This window comes from Telopea speciosissima, chromosome 4 (genome assembly GCF_018873765.1).
Source record: "Telopea speciosissima isolate NSW1024214 ecotype Mountain lineage chromosome 4, Tspe_v1, whole genome shotgun sequence".
Taxonomy (NCBI): domain Eukaryota; kingdom Viridiplantae; phylum Streptophyta; class Magnoliopsida; order Proteales; family Proteaceae; genus Telopea; species Telopea speciosissima.
In genome coordinates this window covers 19,849,101-19,873,766 of record NC_057919.1, presented here as the reverse complement: position 1 = coordinate 19,873,766, position 24,666 = coordinate 19,849,101, and the positions used below count along the sequence as shown (strand labels likewise).

The following is a 24,666-nucleotide window of genomic DNA, read 5'->3' as shown; positions in this document are numbered from 1 at the left end:
ACAGATCACCGCTAGGAACAGGGATGAGCTTCACGGCAGTGGTTTCTTCAGGGGTCACAAGGGAGTGAGTACTTCCCCTGGAAAGCAGCCGATTCTGCACAAGACAGTTTTGCACAACAAAAGAATCTTCAGTGGTGACTTCATCCCCAACAGCAATGGTGGCTTCATCTCCAGCAGCAGTGGTCGTTTGATGGCAAAGAGAAGAGACATGGCCGAAGGATTTGCAAGTCAGACAGTGGGGAGAAGACCAATCGTAAGTAACACTTTGCACAAAAGAGTATCCATCTTATTCAACAACGGTGATGGTTGAAGGGAGAGCTTCATTTGCAAAAACTTCAACGCAAATTCGGGGGTAAGAGAGTCTATCCTTCCTACTGGTTCTGGCATCTGAATGCAGAGGGGTGCCAAGAACAGAACCGACCAGACTTAGGCCTTCGGAGCACCAATAATGGAAGGGAAGCCCAGGGAAGGAGATCCAGAGTGGGATAGAGGAGAGGTCAACACACTGGAGCTGGATATGGCGAGTCCATTGCCTTAAAAAAGTTGGTTTTCTACCGACCAGCCACGGCCTTCCTTCCAGGACACGAATCTTATCATTAGAGTCAGAGAACTCGAAGATGAACAATCCATTCCCCAGCAGAAAAGTCTCGAAAGACCCTAGAGGTCTCCATTGTTTGGAAAGAGAGAGCTTAACAATGTGGAATGGTGGGCGGTTATCAATGAAGTGTCCAACTAGAGTATTTTCCCACAATGAGGCTTCATCATCAAGGAGACCCGAAGGGTAGAGGGCAATCTTCGAGCCATCGGCAAGGGAAGGGAAGACAAAGTGCAGAGGGAGGCCGTCAGAGGAAGGGGGAGGGGCTGGACCGAAGAGGGACTTCCAAGCAGGTCGGAGAGGGGAAGTATTATGGACAGGGGGTGGTTGTGGAGAGAGGGAAGGGAAGGGAGTAGGAGAAGAGGTCAAGGAGGCCTGGCCAGAGGGGCTGGCATGGAGGCCGGAGGAAGCAGGGGTTACATGACGGAAAGGAGGAAGAGAGCTAGGTGGCTTCTTGAGATGCTGAGCTCATATCTTAGTTCAGTCTTTTTCCATTGTTACCAGAACATCAAAGTGAATTTCAGCGATGTTAGAATTACAGATTCTGCGAATGCCGAGACCACCTTCTTTTTTGGGGAGACAGATGGATTTCCAATTCATATCAATACCCTTACCACAATTGTCGATTCCATTCAGACAATTATGGAATCTATGCAAGCTTCTATTGACCGACTAGTGACTTCAAATAAAGGAAAGAGTCCCATGCTATTTGGGATTCTTCCAACTCCGTCCCACAGAACCCACCTCATGGTACGCCACCACCACCACCCACCTTATGGAGTTGGTCGTTATGATGATTATGGAGCTGAAAGAGCAACAAAACTGAACGTTCTTGATTTTTATGGAGATAATAATCCAGAACAATACTTTGACTGGATTAACAGTTTAGATATTTTTCTCGGTTTGGCTGAGGCCAGGAAAGTATTATTTGCAGAAGCTAAATTGAAAGGCACAGCTCGAGTCTGGCGGATCAAGCAACAGCAATAGAATCGAACCTGAGGCATTGTTTTAGTTACTACTTGGGCTGAAATGCATGAAGTCATGAACAAACCTACTAACTACAAGCAACGCATGCACCTCAGGTTTGCACAGTTGAAACAGGAAAACCTAACAATTAAGGAGTTTATGGCCAGATTCTATTATTACGCCACTCAATCTGAATTAGTGTTGCACTAGCATCCAGTCGACTACCTATAATGGAAGATGCGGTACAAGTTACATATCAAGTTAAAGAAAGTCTGAAACAGCCTTATACTCGAAGGCATTTTCCAGACACTTTTCCTAGGAGTAACAGTTAAAGTCAACAGCAGTCTTCCCCCCAGGAAAAGTCATTCAGCAAGCCACAAGCTATTGGTTCATCTATGGCATCCTCACAGCCTTTTCAACCATATTCTCCACCTTGACGTGATTCTGACATGGTATCTTCAAGCCCTAGCAGACCATATTCTCCACCTTGGCGTGGTTTCAATAAATCTTCTATGATGCCGAAGACTGCCATTCAGTGTTTTACATGCAAAGGATACGGACATGTCACTACTCAGTGTCCCAACCGTTTGGTGGCCTATATTGATAAGTATTTTTGTATCCCTTCTGTTCCAAAAGAGCACCTTAGTGTTGAGACAGCTGATTTACCGCTAGAGCTTAGCCCAGGTAAAGTCAACGGCAATGATAATGATGAGCAGCGACATCCATATTATGTTCTTCGACCTATTCTGACCACCCACAAAGTTAATAAGGATGAAGATTGACGCCGCAGCAGTATCTTTCAGACCCGTGTAAACTGCAATGGCCAGTTATGTAATCTAGTGATTGATGGAGGTAGTTGCACTAATGTCGTCTCTGAAGAAGTTGTTCATAAGTTGGGATTGCAAACAGAGCCACATCCAACTCCTTACAAAGTTGCATGGGTGAAGTGGTGAACAACAATAATCTCAAGGTTATAGATAACGTGTTTAAAGGACTATCCGATTGTAATTTCACCTTCATCTGACCATTAGGTCCTTTGATATCATAGTTTTAATATTTTGTCTCACTGTGATTCCGCCCTGTGTGTGTTTGCTGTCTAGTAATCTGTCTCACAGGTTATTGGTTTTCATCACAACCCTAGTCCCCTACCCAAAATAAAAGATTACATAAAATGCTCCCAAATAAAATAATTCTCCCTAAAAATCATACTGAACCAACAAACCATAGTTGAACCCGGTTCAACTTGATATGGACCTCCAAACGGGTCCATAACTGTCGAAGGCACCGCAACTGCATCATTAATATTCAATTCAGCTACTAGCCTTGAGCAGGCCACTTCTATTTCGTAAATACATCATGCAGACCTTTTCATTATAGCCCTTTAAATTTCATAAACATGTCTAAACCAAAGTAGGGTGTCCAAAGTTAAAAAAAGCTTTGAGAAAGATGAAAGTAGGCAAGGCACCAGGCCCAAATGGTGTCCCAATAGAAGTGTGGAAGAGTAGGAATCTGTGGTTTGTCTTGGCTAACTAAATTATTTAACAAGATTATGAGCACAAGGAAAATGCCAAATAAATGGAGGAGAAGCATTATGGTTCCGATTTACAAAAAATAAAGGTGATATTCATAGTTGGAATAACAATTGAGGCCTAATGAGTCATACTATGAAATTATGGGAGAGGGTTATTGAAATTCACTTGAGACGAGTGACTACAATTATTGAGAACCAATGTGGTTTTATGCCAGGTAGATCGGATCCATGACAGAAGCTATCTACATACTTAGGATGCTTGTGGAAAGATTTAGAGTTTGCTTAATCTAGCATGTAATAGAAAAGAGAAGTGTGTAAGTAAACATGTGAACATAATTAAAGATATGTATGATGGTGTGGTCACTGTGGTGACTAGTGTGAAAACCATGGGGGTCAAGGTAGTGAGTTTCCAATTACAATTAGGTCATATCAAGGATCAGCTTTAAGGCCTTGGCGCTTATCATGGATGATTCAACCAAGGGCATGCAAGATGAGATTTCTTGATTTGCTGATGACATTGTTTTGGTGGATGAGACAAAAATAGGGATTAACGCCAAGTTGGAGCTATAAAGATCAACCTTGGAATCAAAAGGTTGTAAGACAAGTATAACAAAGACGGAGTATATGATGTGTAACTTTAGTTACAATAGGACAAATAATGAGGTGATAAAAATTGATGAGAGGGAGATTTCGCAAAGTAATTATTATAGGTAAATGGGCTCTTCATAAATAAAGAAGGTAACATAGAGGGTGATGTTTCACAGAGAATTACAATAGGATGGATAAAGTGGAGAGGTGCGTCTCAAGTGATCGACGTATTCCTTTAAAGCTTAAAGGAAAATTTTAGACCGGCAATGATGAATGGTAATGCAGAATGTTGGGCAGTTAAGAAGCGTCATATAGATAAACTAACTGTAGCGGAAACGAGGATATTAAGATGGATATGTGTCAAAATTGGAAGGATAAAGTAAGGAATGACCATATTAGAGCTGATTCGGGAGTAGCCCCGGTATATGATAAGCTACGAGAAAGTCGTTTGAGATGGCATGGCCATGTTCAACGGAGGCCTTGGGATACTCCAGCACATAGGAGTGATTTGATTCAGATTGAAGGAACTAAACGAGCTAGGGCAAGCCTAAAATGACCCCAGGAGAAGTGAGGAAAGACATGCATAGCTTATGACCTCGAATAGAGCTGACTGGAGGGCAAGGATCCATGTAACCAACCCCATCTAATTGGTATAACACTGAGTTGTCGTTGTTGTCTAAGCCAAGTGAAAAATGTATAGATTAATTCATCCACCAATTCTACGTTCCAAAACAAATTGATGTGAAACAGAATGGGAGGATAAAGACTTGTGTCTCAAGAGAGCACAGCCGTGTTCTATTTATAATAGAAGAGAAAAAGGAACAATTATAAGTATACCCTTAGGGCAACGCATCCTTACAAGTATACCCAAAATACCCTTAAACCCAACTTACAACACTTCCCCTCAAGTTGGTGCATAGATATCACACATGCCCAACTTGCACAAAATAGAATGAAAAAACTTACTACTAAGCCCTTTAGTAAAACATCAGCCAACTAATCACCAGACTGAACAAATAGGATACATATAACTCCTTGATCAAGCGTCTCCTTGATGAAATGGCGGTCTATCTCCACATGCTTTGTCCTATCATGTTGAACTGGATTGTGGGCAATATTAATAGCAAACTTGCTATCACAGTACAGTATCATGGGAGAATTGGAACAAATACCAATGTTGGAGTATGTAATCCAAAATACCGTGGGGGTATTCTGGTCCTTTTGGGGTAATTTTATTCTTATGTTATTAAGTTTAAGTCGGCTATGTGGGTTTTAGTCCCACATCGCCTATTTCAGTCCCTTTGTAACTTTCCCCTCTATTATAAATAGAGGGGCTTACCTATCAATGAAACTAAGCTATTCCGTTCTCTCAATAGTCTTCTTCCATCTTTTCTCCTCTCTGAAGTTACTTGTTCAGGTCCTAGGTTTTCTACATGGTATCAAAGCTAGGCAACCAGTGACTGATTCTCTCCAAGATTGTCGTTTTGAGAGTCGTTTAGGAGGTTTCTTGTTTTTTGAAAGAAACCCTAGTTCATCGAAGAAGATGAAGAACTAGGGTTTCGTAGATTGAGTTGCTGATTCGATTTGTTACAAGTGCTCCCTGTTTTGAAGATCGATTCTTCCCTTTTGGGGAGATTAAAAACAAGTTTTTTTTAAGATTATTCTGCCTTATCAAGAATCAATTCTTCCCTCTTGAAGATCGATTTCTGCAAGTCAGTTCATCTCTTACGGCCTACTTTTATCGCTGGAGATTCTATTTTTGTTAGATTCCCTGTTTTCCGCCTCTAATTCACGCTGGAGGTTGGAGATGGTGCTTCTAGTTCTTGGTTCATCGATCGTGGTTGTTCAGATTTGAAGTTTGTTGTTCAAATTTAAAGTTTTTTCTTCAGTTTGTGGAGATCGTTTCTTGTCTCCCCATTATAATACTGGTTTTTGAGTTCTTCTTTTTGGGCGGTACTTCAAATTCAGCGAGAGCTTCACCAGATTATTAACACAGGTCGATTGGTCCTAAGGTTCAAGTCACAGGTTCTCTTTCTTAGGGCGATTTATCTCCTGGATCCCTGCTTCCAATCGGTTCATAGGTGGTGAGTTACAACTCAAATTTAGAACTGGTTCTTAACTTGTCCGCCAGGTTCTGGTTGCAGAATTTTTCTTGAAGTTAGGGCTTGTTGATCTGGTCTAATGCTGGTTGGAATCAAGAGGGGTTTCACTAGCGATCTCTCTCCCAAAGTTGCATTTCGAATGGACAACCAAAGAGGGAGTTCGAAGGATTAGAACAGCCTTGGGTTTACCGTTCTTTTCTGGTTTTCTAATTTTGTCAAAGCCTCGAAGGTTGAAGAAGAAGGAAGTTTGTCAATTTGCAAGTAAGGACCTATTGTCTTATTCACACAAAACCCCCTTCTTTTTCTGATGTTACTTTGTTTACCCCAATTTAATTTTTTCAATTCCAAAACTCCCTCTTGAATTTAATACCCATTATATCCTTGTTTTGTTACAAATTTCGTAATGGGTTTTTAAATTTACATTATTTACAAGATTGCCACTCTCCATAGCCATTATTTTACCTATTGCATCCCATTGCTTTTTGTTTACCAAAAACCCCTTGCAAAATTCTGGTTATTTACGGAACTGCCATTACTTTTTAATACATTCCTCTATTTGACTACCCAATTGACCCTTGAAAATTCTGGTTTATTACCAGTTTTCCCTTTGGCTTGGTCTGTATTTAAAAATGGATTTCAACCAAATTAGAACCATGCCATCCTTTTTCCAACTCCATTCCATTTCAATAATTCTAATTCCCTTCATATCCCATACATTTGGCATTTACTCATAACCCCTTTGAAAGTTTATGGTATACTCTAACTTGCCATTCCTTCCTTTTTCATACACATAGCACCTTTGGAGAATTCTGGAAGTTTATACTTTTGCACTATCTCTTATATCATCTCCGTTATTTGTCCACGTGTACTACTACACGTGAGGGGGAGATTACGTACAACACACTTGCAGACATTGTAGAACGCAGAACTTGCAGAAACATTGGTGCAAAACATAGAAGATCAGTTTTCTCCACCATTGCTGCCATTGGGTATCCTTCGTTATTGGGTTGAGTTTGCCGTAAGGGGGAGATTGAAGTATTGAAGAGTATTGAAGATATTTGGTTGTTGCCTATTTGAGGACTTTCAGTTGGGTTGATACAGTTTTTTTCCGCTGCCAAATTCAGTTTGTTTTCGCTGCTTGCTGCTTTAGTTATTTAACTTCAAGATTTTATGTCACTATGACAATCTGAGATGCATCACTGGATAGCTATTGAAGATCGTTGAAAGCTGTCTTCTTTGGAAGGCATTCCAATCCCAGTTTGTTGATCATGTCTGTCCAGGTTTTGAAGATCAATTATTTCAAGATTTTGAAGGTTTATTTGGGAGCTACATTCATTTATCAAGTTGGATTCTGCTATAACTAAGTTTTTTCCCATTTTGTTCAAGTTGGGCATTAGTACCTTGTATGCGCCAACTTGAGGGGGAGTGTTAGCATTATTAGGAGTTCTTTTTTCTTTAGTTCAAGCTGGATCTTCTTTCTTTACTTATTTGTATAATCCAACTTAAGGGGGAGTATTGGAATATGTAATCCAGAATACCCATACCCGGTCCTTTTGGGGTAATTTTATTCTTATGTTATTAAGTTTAAGTCGGCTATGTGGGCTTTAGTCCCACATCGCCTATTTCAGTCCCTTCGTAACTTTCCCCTCTATTTATAATAGAGGGGCTTACCTATCAATGAAACTAAGCTATTCCGTTCTCTCAAAAGTCTTCTTCCATCTTCTCTTCTCTCTTTTCTCCTCTTTGAAGTTACTGGTTTCAGGTCCTAGGTTTTCTACAACCAAGATCCCGCAAAAGGCCCTTAAACCATAACAATTCATATATGCCATGTGTCATGGCGCGGAACTCTACCTCTGTGCTTGAACGAGCAACCACAGCTTGTTTCTTACTGCGCCAAGTTACAAGGTTTCCTCCTACAAAGGAACTATAGCCAGATGTGGATCTCCTATCATCCGGGGAACCTTCCCTGTCAGTATCCGTGAAGGCCTCTATATGCATGTGATTGTTGGGAGAAAAAAGAACCCATTTTCCTAGAGCTGACTTTAGGTACCTCAAAATATGATAAACAACATCTAAATGGATAGTCTGTGGATTATGCATATACTTACTATCGAGGCTCATAGCATGATCAATATCTGGTCGAGTATGACATAGATATATCAATCGTCCCACAAGTTGTTAATAGCCTCCTTTGTCCACTGGCTCTCCATCTTTGCTCTTCAGAGGTGTGTTAGCCTCAAGAGGAGTATCAACAGGGCTGCAACCAAGCATCCCAGTCTTAGATAAAAGATCCAAGGTATACTTCCATTGAGAGAGGAAGATTCCCTTAGTAGAATGAGCAAACTCCAATTCCAAGGAAGTACCGCAATTGTCCCAAGTCCTTGATCTCAAACTCTTGTCCCAAATAGGATTTCAATTTTTCTATTTCAGTTGAGTCATTCCGATAAGAACAATATCATCAACATAGACGATGAGAACTGTAATGCGATCACCATACCGCTTAATGAACAAGGTGTGAGTAGCATTATTCTAGGTATACCCATCTGTGACCGTAGCCTTATGAAAACGCCCAAACCATGCTCTAAGGGACTGCTTCAGGCCATATAATGCACGCTTCAGTTTGCACACCTTCCCTTGAGTTTTATTGTTGGAGAATCCTTGGGGAATATCCATATATACTTCCTCTTCAAGCTCGCCATGGAGGAAGGCATTTTTAACATCAAGTTGTTGTAGTTCCCAACCCAAATTAATAGCGCATGAGAGGATCACTCGAACGGTGTTCAATTTTGCAATAGATGCAAAGGTCTCCTGGTAGTTGATCCCATGTGTTTGGGTGAACCCTTTTGCAACCAACCTAGCTTTATACCAATCCATTGTTCCATCAGCTCTCTGTTTCGCTATGTACACCCATTTGCAGCCCACAAGTCTTTTGCCTAGAGGAAGAGAAACTAGATCCCAAGTATCATTCTTTCCAAGGGCCCTCATTTCCTCTATCATGGCCTCTTTCCATCTCGAATCTGCCAACGCATCATGCCAAGACTATGGAATGGACATAGAAGCCAAGGAAGATACAAAAACACAATAGGAGGGAGAAAGGGAGTCGTAAGACACAACATGAGAAATAGACTGTTGTGTACAACTCCTTTTTCCTTTCCAGACAGCAATAGACAAATTCAAAGTGTCAACATCACTAGGAGAGGTAAGATTACCAAATTCTGATGAAGTAATGGGCGGCCTTGGATCTGAGATAAGCGACTGACTAGGTGGAGTAGTGGTAGTGGTAATATTTATTGAACCTTTGCGAGACCAAGAGCGAGTAAACACATGTAATGGTTTAGCATTTGGAACATTGTCGGTATTCCATTGCTCCCCCCTGCACAAAAGGGTGTACATCAAGCTCAGGGAGAGACAGTGAGGGGTTGTCAAGAGGGACAATCAGAGGCACATCGTCACTAGAAGGCTCCCCCTGAATAGATGCCAAGGAAGAAGAAACATATGACGAGAGGGTGGATGGTAACAATTATAGCCATTCTGAGTGGCAAAATAGCCAACGAAAATGCACCGAAGCCCCCGAGGATCAAGTTTGCTCGAAATGCGATGATTGCGAACAAAGCACACACAGCCAAAGACCTATGGCAGAAGAGGAAAGGAAGGTTGATGCTGGAGAACATCCAAAGGGGACTTCGAACCCAACACACAAGAAGGCATGCAGTTGATTAGCTAAGCAGCAGTAAGGACAGCCTCACTCCAATAGTGTTTGGGAACATACATCTTAAACATCAGAACACGAGCAACCTCCAAAAGGTGGCGGTTCTTTCGTTCCGCGACACCATTTTGGGTTGGAGTATCCACAGAACTAGTTTAATGAATGATACCTACAGCAGAAAGATAAGACTGAAAAGAACCCTCAAGATATTCCCGACCATTATCACTGTGGAAGATCTTAACACTAGCATTAAATTGAGTTTTAATCATGCTATGAAAAAGCTGAAAAGACTGAAACATTTCACTTTTATGATGCATCAAATAAACCCAAGTACGAAAATAACAATCAATAAAAGTCACAAATCAACGATAACCAGAAATGGAAGCACAACAGGAAGGGCCCCAAATATCAGAGTGAATTAAAACAAAAGGTTCAGTACTTTAACTCTCTGAAGGAGGGTAAACAGCACGAGTTTGCTTGGCAAAAACACAAGCATCACAAAAGCAGTCATTAGGATTACATTTCTAAAAAAGACTAGGAAAAACAAGAGATAAATTTCTAATTGGTGGGTGGCCTAGGCGTCGATGCCACCGATGTAACTCTAATAAAGCGGAAGCAAAAGCAGATGAATCCAACTGATGAGCTTGTGGATAAAGAACTAAAGTTGTAGGAGTACTGTCCTCCAACAGATATAGGCTACCACTCAGCTTCATAGTTGTCAAGGCGTCGTCTAGGCGTTTGGGCGCCTTTGTCGCCTAAATGGTGTCACCTTGATTTTTTACCACTCCAACGCCTTGGGTCCCCTACATGCCATGACAACTATGCTCAGCTTACCACAGCTAATCGTTCGCCCCGTTACCAAGTCCTGAAACACACAATGAGATGGGAAAAATATGACTTTACAGTTCAAATCCCGAGTAATACTACAAATAGAAAGAAGATTAGTAGCAATATTGGGCACATGAAAGACAGATGACAATAGTATGGATGTAGAACGGGTAATGGATCATGATCCAGATACAGAGGACAAGGATCCATCAGCAACTCGAACACGTTCCTTACCTAAACCTGGAATAAAGGTAGAGAGCTGACTAGCAAAACCAGTCACATGGTCTGTGGCACCAGAGTCATTTATCCATGATGAGCCAAAAGCAGAGGTACAATGACCAACAAAAGGGATACCTGAGTGCACAAAGTTGGATGCAGAAGAGGTTGAACCCGAGGTAGCAAAGGCAGCAAGAGCTGGAGGTACGGTTGATGCAGAGGCGGCATCCATCCTAGACATCATGCGGCGGAGGAGGAACACCTCATCCCAAGAGAACTGTGTGAAAACTGACTTCAGTAAATGTAGGAGTCAACTCAGTGTGGTAAGCATGAGCCGAATTAAAACCACCTTGTAGAAACCGCTTCCTCTAAAAGGCCGACCTTATAGGAAAGGGAGGAAACAATATGTATATCATACAAGAGCTCTAACACAGCGGACTATCCAAAGGGGGACACGGGTGGGTAAATAATTTTTTAACACTTGCCCGCTCCCAGGGGGACTCAATACCGTGACCCCTGCCTGCTTTGATACCATGTAGAAACCGCTTCCTCTAAAAGGCCGACCTTATAGGAAAGGGAGGAAACAATATGTATATCATACAGGAGCTCTAACAAGGCGGACTATCCAAAGGAGGACACGGGAGGATAAATAATTTTTTAACACCACCTCATCCATGTCCACATCCACGTGAAGCAATGGAGACGGGATGACCATGTAGCTTCCAACAATACTCCTTGTTGTGCCGTTCCTTCCCACAATAATCACATTTCACCAGATCACAGGTACAATCATCACGATCAGAAGGACAGCCAATAGTACGAAGAGAAGTATTCTTGGGCTGAGTCCCTGAGCCAGTGTAGAGAGTTGATCTCTCTTGAGAAATGGGCAGAAGCATAATGGTCCTTTGGCTTTCCTCAAGTTGAACAAGAGCATAGGACTGCTCTAGGGTAGGAAAGGGATCCCAACAAAACACCTGGGATCTAACATGGTCATACTCCACATTCAGGCTGGCCAAAAAATCATAAATGCGAATCATATCTTCACGTTTCTTAAAGTTAGCAGCACCAGTAGAGCAGGTAGCCTAAAAGATCTCATAGAAATCAAGTTCCTTCCACATGTTGCGCAACTCAAAATAGTATTGGGAAAGAAACATCTCTTTCTGAGTGGTGCCATGGATCCTCTTACGCAACTCATAGACCTCGGCTGCGTTTCCAACTTGAGAGTAAGTCTCCTTTGCAGCCTTCCAAATCTTCTCAGCAGAGTCCAAGAGAAGATAGCCGCAAGCAATAGACAGTTGCATAGAATGGATAAGGAAGGACATAACAAGGGAGTCATTTGAGAGCCACTTCTCCAGTGTAAGGCCAGCAATCGTAGGCTTTGGAACAGTACCCAAAAGGTACCCCATGAGGCCACAGGCAGCAACAGAGAGAAAGCAAGAGCGAGAGTACATCAAATAGTTGCTTCCATCCAACCTGATGGAGCTAATAGGAAATGTGGTAAACTCACTATGGGTGCTCCGACTCATTCCTTCAGTATTAGTTGAAGTGGTAATGTTAGACATGATTGTTGATCAAAAGAAATAGTCCCAATTGCTCACTACAGCAAGGTAAGGGTAGAAACAAGGTTGTAGTAAAGGAGCATCTCAAGGAGAAAGGATAATAGCAAAGAAGATTACTAGTCTAGGCCATAGAAAACAAACTAGGCACAAAAAGGACCCTCGGTGGGAAAAAGAGAACCACCGAGGGTTAGTTCATGGAGAAAGCCCTAGGAAGAGAGCTTTTAGGAGGAAGGAAGGGAGAAGACGCGAGTGAGAGGTTGCGAAAAAGGAGGGCCGAAGGTGGGTGAGGTCGCGAGAGAGAAGTCGGTGACTGTGGTGGTGGTGTGAGACGGTGTTGAGAAGCAAGAGAGAGAGAGAGAGAGAGGCGGTAGCGACAGTGTTGTGGTGGGAAGAGAAGGAGAGAGGAGGCGGTACGGTGGGCTAGGTCACAAGAGAGAGGCAGTACAGTGGCGGCGGTGATTTGGTTGGCTCTGCTGTCATAATAGCGGCGGCAGCATCCCAAGACTGATTCCCACTTTGATACCATGATGTGAAACAGAATGGGAGGATAATGACTTGTCTCTCAAGAGAGCACAGCCATGTTCTACTTATAATAGAAGGAAAAAAGGAACAATTACAAGTATACCCTTAGGGCAATCATCCTTACAAGTATACCTAAAATACCGTTAAACCCAACTTACAACACAAGTTTTTCGGGATGTAGAAAGAACTTTCACACGGGCAACATTCGAGGGTAAGTAAAAGTAAATAAATGCTGCAGCCATGGTTATGGTGCAATATGACCCAAAACAGAAAAATTCAACTACTTTTTCAGCCACATTATCAAATATCAAGACGTTCAATTATAAGATAAGAAATATCTATATTATCATAGTACTTACTCAGAATCAGTTTGTTCATCAGCATCATACTCTTCAGGAGCATAAGAGTTCCCATGCGCATGAATGCCTCTGTTCACTTCGTCGGCAGCAACAAGTGCCACTAGTGCTTGATCTTGCTGCAGAACTCCAACCCTTTGTACATCATGCAATCGCTGATGCCTACCTGGCTCCAAATTCCCATTTTCCTGTCCACCATTATCCTCTGGTCTGGGCAGCAAGAAATCAGTTACACCAAGTGCCCATCCAACTGCTATGAACCATTGACGAAGGAGTGCCTTAATAGTAGCCCGCAGCTTGAAATGCTCAATAGCAAATGGTATGCAGATTTGGAACAGCAGCATGTCTGCAGGAATTTCAGTGAATGGATCTGATACCCTGCAGTACACATAAGCCTTCTAAATGTTAGCATAAATGGAGTAGCATGAAAAAGACTGATGTTTTAATCATGACAATAACTTCCAGAGCAAAATGGACTGTGCATCTAAAACATTCACAGCAACTTACGAAATATCAAGTGGAAATATTGAAGGTGCCAACCGCATAGCAAGTTTGACTGGTAAAAATACTAGCATCACAATCAAGCTTCCGTAAACAGCAACAGACAACAGAACCCGACGAGCATGCTTGTGCACAGGGTCATCAATGAGATCACGAAATGGATTGTAATTAGGATCAGCTGGATCCCGAAGGAAATAAAGAACTCCATTGCGCAAAACCTATCAGAAGCACATGAAAGGGAGCTCCATCATAAAGAACAGGACAATATGAAAGCATATTAACATGTGTGCTAGCTAAAATGGGAGAGGACCTTACCCCCCGAAGAAGGCTGACAAAAATGCTAATTTGTAGCATGTATACAATTCCCACAATCCAATGCACTAATGAGCTTGCTAAAGGAGAAACTGAAAAGAATTCAACCCTTTGAGCAATTGTCTTCCCAAGCATCCTTATGGTGCAAACGTCCAACCACCAACCACACATCAGAGGAAAAACCCCAAGTTCAATCACCAGAAGGAACGCAACCTTAACCATAGTCATTAAATGCCTCATTGCCGCCAAGAATTGCCTGAGAAGGGAAGGAATTGCTTCAGCCATAGATGCAATACCATAGTACCTCCCCATAGTCAAAGGTTCCCCCCTAGTGTAACGAATTAAAGCAACCACTCCAAGGTAGAACAGTACTAGAGAGAATATAAACATGTATCCAATGGCAAGTGTAGTAACATCAGAAAGGCGGGAGGTTCCAACAGCTGTTCCTTCGAATATTTCTGATGAAAGTGGTCTGCTAATACTGCCTGAGACTTCATCTATTCCAGTCATGTTGGCTTTCAAAGACTCCACCACCACTTCCATAGCATGACTACCCATACCATCTTTATGACTTTCAGCTGAAAAATTAGTAGCAGCAGTTAATGCATTCTTCAATGTAACATTTGCCAAGGAGAGAGCTGACTCAGTAAGGGGCATGACTGTCAACAAAACTGGACTTGCAACTGAGGAGAAGAACCAAGATACGTAGTAGAGGACAATCCGACCGAAAGAAAATGGCAAAAAGATTACAACACCAAGGAATATCATATTGCTTGCCAGAACCTGCAGACAAACATTATCTTTTAGAATATCTCGTGTGCATCAATATGCACAACAAATGCGACAACCCACTTTTTAGCACATCCATGTTATTTTGTCAGAAAGCTATGTCCATAAGATAATGATTCACTATGACCACCCAAACTATTTATATATCTTAAAAACTAATACCGACATCTGAAGTAGCAACTACATTATAAGCATTGAAGGAAGGGTAAAATATCAAATGGTTAAACTTTAAGAAACTCGGTAAGGAAAACAGAACCAAAAATAGCAAATAATAAATTATATACTTCCATTCCTCCCCCCAAAACCACCACCACAATTGGAGCATTTACCAACCAGAGCAAGGGAGAATACGAGTGGGGAAACCCAACCCATGGCATGATATAGGATGTAGGACCTGTGACATAGGAATGTGGAGTTCTAACCAGTACTCAACAAACCCGGACTCAAAGTTTATGAACTTATTCCCTCAGCAAGTTCTGTACTAAGCTACCAAAAATACTATTCCAAAACCCAAAAAAGAGCACATGTGGTCATTGATTTCGCCAGTGCTACTGTATAATTTGACAAACTTGGTTGAATTTCAAGCGAAAATCATTACTACTAGTCCCCCACTGAGAAGGCATACCATACTATCATGGTCTAACCTTCTATCAGTAATTCAGTACATGGTTATTTTCAGTCTGCATTCATGATCAAAATCAAGAGGTCCAGCAAGGACATGACTTATTTGGATCCCCTTGGAAAATAGCATCAGAGCATGGCATTATCACTGGCATCACAAGAAAAGATACAGGACTTGCAAAAGTAAGGGAGTGCCAGTAAGTCAAGATACTAAGGAAAAAACAAAGAACGTAAAAACAGACAAATTCAGACAAATAATCCATAATAAAACCGCACAAAGAAAAAAATTAATATCAAGATCAATTTGGAAACACAAACAATGAACTTCAAAACTTCAAATTAAAAGGATGAGAATAACCACTTACCGGGAATTTATCAAGGGGGGGGGGGAGAGAGAGAGAGAGAGAGAGAGAGAGTGTGTGCTGAATATAAGCAGAGAGAAAATACTCACTGTAAATGCATTCTCAACCAAATGAAAAACAGGCCCTTGCATTCCAACAAGCTCGTCAAAAGGTACATCCTCTGCACCATCAGCATCATCCAAACCATCAAACATTTGTTCAACATGTGCCTCAAGACGTGCTGCCTGCATTTCCAACCGAGCAGCAACATTTTCTGCATTTCTTCGAATTAATTGACCAGCTCCACCAATTCCTTGAGCACCACCAGCATCTTCATCATTCTGATCATCTGCATGAACCCTATTAGCTGGACCAGGAGGCCTCCTTGCACCACGAGCACCGTTTCTTTCACCTTCATCTTCTCTCTCAGCATCATGTCCTCCAAGCTCTCGTAAATGTCTAAAGTAATCCCTCAAAGATGTGGCTCCAAGAAAAATAAAAACGATGCTGGCAGAAAGTAGAAACCCATGTAGACAATCAGTGAGGATCACCGTGCTGGATGAATGACTCAAGAATAGTCTGTGAGCTTCACCAAAATTCCGCACAAATGCCAAACGCCATATCCAAAATGTAATAAAAGGTATTATGAGGAGCCACACAGAAAGCACAAAAGCAAGGCGCAAGAAAAATTTTAGAACATGCCATGCTTTCATCGCCATCCCAAACACAAACTCTTGGAAAGGAAGCCTCGTTGGTGCATTCTCAGCATAAACAGGGGAGAATGAAAATGCATGCTTACAGACCTGCAGTATACCAGATGCATTAATGAAGGCACTCTACACTTCAAACATTGAAATAAGAACCACGTAAAGTCTTAAAGCAAGAGGAGAAAACACAAATTGCTTAACAATGGTGAAAGTGAGGAAGTAGAAATAAACATATTCTACTTGGGAGAAACAACGGTGTATGTTCAATAGCATAAAGAAAGGCACACAAGAAAGTGCATTCGAGAACAAGTTGACATATTGATGAATGAATGACGAGTTATGCAGGCATCAAAAAGAAATCCTCCATATAGTTAGTAGGTGTAACATATATAATTGGATTAATTGCTCAGCGTCAGATATCTGTTTTATAGGTTTCAACATGTGAACATCAATGGCTGAGAATACTATTTTGTTTCTGTGGAGGTGACACCACACAGTGCTAAACCAGTTTAAGCAGCAGCGAACAACATTCACAAATCATGAATTGTTTGTCATAACAGCTCATCCAACTTTTGGTCCAAATCCAGGCAGTCAAACAAGGTCCAAGTACACAATTACTAATTTTATTCAGGAGGACTTCAACCCCCCCCCCCCCCAACCCAGAAACAAAAAACTCTTTTCCGGGAGGATTTCTCTCAACTAGTTATACCAGCTTGTTTTCTCTAACAACTAGAAAACCAAAAGCTGTTCCATACATTGGTCATACTGTCACCTGGGCTTCATGGTCCCTTCGAATTGGTCTAAAAAATGAAGTCAATAAATGGACAATGCAAATTTCCTTGACCCATGCGTAATTTGAATTGCACATGCTTTAATTGGCAATCCAAATAAAGGATTATATACCTATTAGTCTTTGTAATGTTTCCTATAAATTCAGACAAAAATCTTGGCTAATAAGCTCAAACCTCTTTTACTCATTTCCCCTTTTCAATCGGCCTTTCTCAAAGGTCACCAAATCTCGGATAACATTATCATTGCTCAAAAAATCTTCCATCATCTGAAAAATAAAAAGAAAGGGAAAATGGGTTATCTTGCCCTCAAACTTGATATGTCTAAAGCCTATGATCGAATTGAATGGGGTTTCCTTAAAGGCCTTTTTCAGTTTCTAGGCTTCAACACCAAATGGATCACTCTTATCTCTTCATTGTAGCTTGTTCGTATTCCATTAAGCTTGAAAGAAGTCGTTTCGAGTTCTTCGAGCCCTAATACATCTACCTCCCTCCAAAACTCAATCCGAAAAATCCTTGGTGTTCCTTTGATGGAGGAAAATTCTAAATACCTTAGTACTCCCATTTTTCCCAAACGTTCAAAAAAATACACCCTAACCCCCTACATTCACCGTGTTCAAAACAAATTAAATGATTGGAAATGCAATCTTCTATCTCAAGCAGGAAGAACAATTCTTGTCAAATGAGTTTTGAACTCCATCCCAACCCATCATATGTCTTGTATCCTCTTTCCCAAATCTCTTTGCACATCACTGGATTCCCTCAGTGCCTCTTTTTGGAGAGGACGTACCAGTAACAAAGGTTTTTGTCCTATTTCATGGGACAAAATTTGTCGACCAAAATCGGCAGGAGGACTCGGTAATAGATCCCACCTGATACACAACAAAGCCCTTCTTTTCAAATTAATCTAGCGACTAATTCTGCATCTAGACACACTTTGGGCAAAAGTACTATGTGCAAAATACTTCCATAATAAATCTCTATTCAACCCATCCATTTCATTTAAATCAGTCTCTTGGACTTGGAACATTATCTGATCAATTCTACCGGAGTTCAGGAAAATTGTGAGATGGCTTGTCGGAACAGGTCATCAAATCAGTATATGGATAGATCCACGGATTCCTTCACTACAAGGTTCCCATTTCCCACCCACTTTTCAACCCCACCAAATACATTTGTTAATGAGCTCTTGTATGGCAGAACATGGAATACAACACTTATAGGAGCCATCTTTCCACCCAAAAATTAGCCAATCCATCATATCTATCCACCTCTCATCACCCACACAATGATCAACTCATCACCATAACAAGCAAATCAGGTATTCTATCCACCAAGAGTGCGACAGCGTATCTCTGTACCACATCCTGCAGCAGAAATGATAATCATAAACTTTGGAACAGGGTTTGGAAACTGAAACTCCATCCCAAATTTAAAATTTTCATTTGAAAGCTCTTAATAATGGTCTGTCAACCGGAGACAAACATATCCATAATTAATCCCAATCTCATTATATGCCCCATCTGCCTTGAAAATCCAGAAACAGCTTGTCATATCCTCCTATCATGTCTACTTTCAAAAAGAATTTGGGTTGCTGGATCTCTTGGCCTTCGTACAGAATATCTTCAAGGCTCCAGTCTAGTTGATGCCATTTCACAACTCATCCTTGATCCAAAATTACCAAAATCTGATGGGAACAGAATTCTCGGCATCATGGCCGTTACAATGTATTTTATATGGCTCAACAGGAACATGGCCATTTTCCACAAGGAACAACTACACCCACTCTCAATTGTAAAACAAATACAACGGTGGAATGGAACACAATTGATTCCCCTATCCTCATTACCGATGGCAGCTTTGACTCAGCATCAATGAAAGGAGGGTGAGGATCAGTTATTATATCAAATCACAATATCATTGCCGCTTCAATGAACTTTGGAATTGCAGGGAATGCACAGGAAACAGACCTCCGAGGACTGCAACAAGGAATAGAAGAAGCACTTTCATTGGGATGCAGAAAGTTAACAATTTGGACAGACTCATTAGAACTCGCCAACTGGCTGACAGATGAAGGAGATCACCCATGGCCATGGAAGCTATTCCACTTGCTCTTTGATATCAAAACTAGTCTTAGTTTACTTAATTCTGTGTATTATTAAACAACCAAGACAGTACATATATCCGGCTCATAATTTAGCACAGCATGCTAGGATTACATCTTCTGCTTCGAACTCTATTATCTGTTATGTAGCTTTAATGTTTAATTAACGAATCTTTTCCTTTCATCAAAAAAAATGAAGGATTGTACTTTTCGATAATGCCAGTTTCATGAAAGGCGATGACAAATAGTTGGCTACATGGAAGCTCTTTAGTTTTCCACACCCTTGAAAGAAGCCTTCGGTATGGGTTATAGTAGAAAGATAGGAAGAGAGAGATAGAGGCCTTAATGTCATTGCTAGGCAGATCATTTCCACAAGGGTGTTCAAATTGGTGGAAGAACAAGCAACCCAAAGATCACAAGAAAAAAAAATTTTCCTAAAACCCTAATCAAATGTCCACCCATCAATATTCTGCGACGGACTAGACATGTCCTTATAACCAACTGAACGAGAATTCCAAAACGAAAGCGAAAACTAACACGAAAATTCCCTGCCCCAACAGATAAATAACCTCAAACACGATAACGAACGCGAAACGGTTCGCATGATCTAACAACGAGAGGCACACAGACTGAAAAAGGAGGAAAAAGGAATATTAGAGATAGAATGCACCTCGCACTGACGAGCGTTGCTATGGTTGAGCCACTGGAGAAGACAATCTTGGTGTACGAATTTGATACTACCACTACAAGCGCAGGGATATCGAAGAGGGTTCTCGGCATCGCCAGGGTTCCGGCAAATCCTGCAAACATCCTCTTCATCCTCATCTTCGTCATACTTGCTAGCTACGTCGTTGTTGTCGGCAGGACTAAGAGGGGAATAAGATGGACCTTCGGAGCTCTGGACCGATATGCTGCCGTAATCATCTCTCTGGCCATCGTGAGGGGTTGCCGGCACCGCTGCAATCTCCATTGCTCCAAGCGACTGAACAACAATCGATGAACTAGGGGAGTTATTTTTGGCGGGGGGAGGGGGGGGGTGTGGGGTCTGGTGTAGTTGGGAGCGGGAAGAGGTCTTTCTTTGCGATGGGTGTCTCGGAGACCGAGACCAGGGATGGAAGAAGGAAACCGACTAGATATGAAAAAGTTGGCAATTACTTAATGGATATTCGTTGGAATTTTAGAAAAAGGCCAATTGAAGGAAGGAAAGAGGAAGGCGAGGCAACTCCCAAATCTCAAGTCCTAAGGTTAATCACACCTTCCTCTCTCTCCCTCTCTCATCTTCATTTTGGCTAATGGAGAGTTTTTCCCGTCTTGTCATACTCTGTTTTTTAAATGGGAAAATTACTTGATTAGCTGTTTTTGGGTTTTCATTTACAAATATGCCTACCCTATGTTTGAATTAACAAAAATAGACAAAAACAACTTTAATTTTACAAAACTAGATAAAACGGTGACTCTCCTTCCTTCCTCGACTGTTCCCCTCCGAAAAAATCTCTTTTTTTTTTCCTCTGTTACTTGAGGTAGCAGAGAATGACGGTGGCTAGGACAAGGGTAGGGTTGCAGGGAACGGAGGATGGCTGGGCGAGAAAGCAATGATAGGGGTAAAAATGTCTACAAAAAATAAGTGTGAGAGGAAGAGACACTATTTTGTCCAATTTTATAAACCTTAACTTATTTTTGTCTATTTTTGTTAACTCAAACATAGGGTGGACAGTTTTATAAATGAAAGCCCAAAAGTAGCTAATCATGTAATTTTTCCTTAAATCAATCCTTAGTTTGGTTCTAACCTACCTTATTTCTTGTTTTTTGTTCCCATAAATCATCTGCTCTAAATTGGATGTTATTAGTAGTCAATTTGGCGAGGAGAATCTCAAGAACGTAGAAAACTCTCTTTAATTTCTTGGTATAATATCAGTAAATCTAAAAAAGGAAGGGGATTAGGCTTTAGATTAAATGTTGTACATAATCAAGCCTTGTTACTCTGTCTTGGGTAGCGATTGCTTAATAACCCTACTTCTTTATTGTATCGGATTCTTAAAGTTAATTACTTTCCTAATTCTAGCCTTATCATTTTGAATACTAATCTTAAGAAGGGCTCTTGGGTGTGAAATAGTATGTCTCATATTATTCCAAAACTAAGAGCATCGGTTGCTGGAAGGTAGGTTTCGAAACTTCCATTCACATTTGGAATGACACTCGGATTCCTCGATGGGCTCCAATATATATTGGTAGCAATATGCCCCACATTCATTTCTACCAAAAAAAATATATATATGCGCGACATTCTCTCATTGGGGAAGGTAGTTGACTTGATTGTGGGAAGGAGTTGGAATCTTTCTTTAATTAACTCTATTTTCTCATACTCCATTTCCTCTTTGATTGTTAAGATTCCTTTAGCCTTGACTTTCATGATGATTTTCTGTTTTGTCCCTTTACCAAGAATGGAGTCTTAACTACTAAGACTGTTGCTTGTCTTCTCTCCATACAATCTTGTAATAATACTTCTAAGCATCTATTGGTATCCTCTCCGAGAAGTCCTTCAAATGTTTGGTTCATCCTATGGAAATCCAAAATGCATCAAAATTTAAATTATTTATGTGAAAATTACTTAAGGGTGACCTATCTACTAAAAATAAGCTATGTCACTTTCTTAATATTGACGATAAATGTGTTTTTTACTATGAAAAAGGAGACGGATTGACACCTTTTTTTGTCTTGTCCTTTTTTCCAAGAGAATCTGGACAGCAAGATTACAGGGTCTCATACCTGAATTCCTCCAAGCAACATCTCTCCTAAATTTGTTTGAAAATTTGATCTCTTCATCAATTCTGTCAACGAAAGATCTTCTATTTTTTCCCATTACATGCTACTCTTTATGGATTGCTAGGAACCATTGTTTAAGACCTAAATGTTGTCCTAATGCTTATTTGATAATAAAGAATGTTGATAGATGGATTGCTGACCTAAATTTGCTTCAACCATCTGTTTACCTCCCTCTTCCCATTTTCAACTCTTAAGTCTTACTGAATACCATGAGTTGCTCGACTCTGATACTTACACGGTTATATGTGATGGAAGCTTTACTAAAGAAACATATGAAGCAGGATGGGCCCGATTATTGCCTATGGGAAAACTTTTGTCAATATTATTATGGACTTTGTGATGCAGGCCTAGCCCGCACTTGCATCCCTTCTCTCTCCCTCGATGGAGAATCACTCTTACTCTTCTTATGCAGATTTCGACAACTCCCCTCCCAGTTTATGTGAGATCGACCCGGAGAATCCTTCCTCAAATGAGCCTCCCAATTAATTTTTAACAGAGCATGCCACCGTAGGGTAAAGGACCATCAAAGGCTCGTCTCTTCGAGCCTAGCCCCAGAGGGTTTTCGAGTTTTCTGGTTTGCAGTGAACATAAGGCGACAAATCCCGGATGTGATGTCCAGTGAGAGAAAAAAAAAAAAAAAAGCAAGTAAAAATTGCAGGAGCTGGTCGCATGTGGATTCTTTGTCGATAATCCAAGAGCTGCTGGGAACATAGCTGATGTTGAAAGGACAAAATTGTAATTGTTTATATTTTTCATAAAGTTCAAATCTTTATCTATGAAGCATCGAACAGTGGAGAGATTTTTCATTTCACGAAAGTGGGGTGGTCATTTTGCCCTTCTTTTTTTGGGTGCAAGTGCAACATAGCATGACGACATTCTTTTTGCCAAAAAAATAAAAAAAGGAATCATTCAGAAACAAAAAAGACTACTGATGACACTAGGGGTGTCAATTCCAAGCCCGGACCGGCCGACCCGACCGAGCCTGTCCTGGCCCGACCCGTTTACTAAACATGTCAGGCTTAAGCCCGACACGTTTAATAATTGGGTGGTCCCAGTGTGGGGTTCTAGCCCGTCGGACGCTCGACCGGACCGATCGATTATAGGCCCGACCTGGGCCGCTCGGTTACAGCCCGACCTAGCCCGACCCTTTAACTTGTAAACTTCCCCTCCCCTTCCCTCTCCCTGTCTCTTATGGGTGCCGTCAATATTTACCTTGTATATTTTCTATTTCGATAGTGGTTTCGACTCAGCAGCTATCAAAATAGAGAAAAATTCCAACAACTCACGAGATCTTGGCGAGACCTCAAACTATGACAATGTAACCTATGCCATGTCTACACCGCAAGAAATCATCAGTGGTTATCTGCATTGTAGCCAAATATGCTGCACGAGTGGATCTAATCTATCCATGCACACCAAATTTTTTTTTTTTTTTTAAATGCTGGAAATACATTGCACCCAGAATTCAGGCTAAGGTTTTGCATGATGATTGCATCAGAAAAGCAGGTTCCTAAGTTCGAATGTGGACACCAAAACAACTCCATCTAGGACAGTAGGGAGTTGAGCCAGTCACAAATTTTTGGAACTTAATTTTAGCTTACATTACATCCACTAAATTAGCACCCAAATTGTATCGTTGTCCACAGCCTTAAAAAAGAGCGTCCCAGTGCACAAGGCTCCCAGTATTGTAGGATCTGTGAGCCTTGGAGCAACAGCTGAAATGAATCCTACACAGACATGGTTGACTCTCACCGGACAAAAACATGCAGAGAACATCATTTATGTTCATATAACAAGGAACATACTCTGAACTTCACATCTAAAACCATACCATGCCTTGGCATGTATCTCCTGTGAAGAGAGCCCCTCAAAACTTTGGCTCCTACAGCTATAGCTATCTTTCATAGCATCGACTTCGAAGGAAACAGGAAAAGTCTTTCCACATGGGCCAGTCATAAGGCTTCACAATCTCCCTCCACCTAATGATAACCAAATTTTAGTCACCTAGGATTATAAGGCTGGTCAAGACAAGTACCCCAAAGTTCCTTATGTGGGTGGCCTTTGCAAGCATAGTTTGATAATTGGGTTCAGCACACAGGCATTCTGGTTTGATTTCAGTTTATCTCATGAGCTGGTTTGGCTCATTTGCATCTTACCTAGGCTACATGGTTTTTTTTTTAACGAACAAGGCTACATGGGAGTTGGGAACCAGGAAAGGACACATGGATCCTGAAGTAGTATTACTTCCATGTTTTTTGGAAACCTGAAATGCACATATCTAGAATGTAAATGAGTATCATGATGGACAAATTTGATTCAGAAAACCTGTGTAAATGGAAGTCTGAATACAAATTGAAGAAAACAGGGACACCTCTATCTATGCTACACTGTATACATCCCTCTTTTAACTATTCTCAACTGCTCCAATAACCTGAAAGTAAACACCAGCATACACCAATATGGTGAGAAAGGAAGAGTCAGTTTTCTCTATTAAGAGATCAATTGATAGATAATGGCATATTTCTATTTGCTTATTCATTCCTTTATTTTCATAAATAGTAACAACATTATAAATTTTGCCAGGTACATAAGCGAAAAAGACATGGATAGGAAAGTTGGCAGTAGCAACCAAGAGTAGTTTTTCCTATTTAGATAGGCAATCTTTTGCTATTCTGCATTTGTAGTGGCATATAGTGTCTTATCATGAACTT

General features: G+C 41.0%; 1 protein-coding gene across 1 annotated transcript in view; it reads right to left on the bottom strand.

Moving 5' to 3' along the window:
• LOC122658539 (probable E3 ubiquitin ligase SUD1) overlaps positions 1-20,123 on the bottom strand; it is a 42,755-nt gene extending 22,632 nt beyond the window's left edge. Inside the window, exons 1-5 of the mRNA XM_043853546.1 lie at positions 19,803-20,123; positions 15,644-16,336; positions 13,786-14,565; positions 13,477-13,688; positions 12,973-13,347 (exon numbers count right to left, since the gene is read on the bottom strand). Of these exons, the coding sequence (XP_043709481.1) occupies positions 12,973-13,347; positions 13,477-13,688; positions 13,786-14,565; positions 15,644-16,336; positions 19,803-20,102 (2,360 nt within the window). The 5' untranslated portion in view covers positions 20,103-20,123. The remainder of the gene's footprint in view (positions 1-12,972; positions 13,348-13,476; positions 13,689-13,785; positions 14,566-15,643; positions 16,337-19,802) is intronic.
• Positions 20,124-24,666: the final 4,543 nt, after the last annotated feature.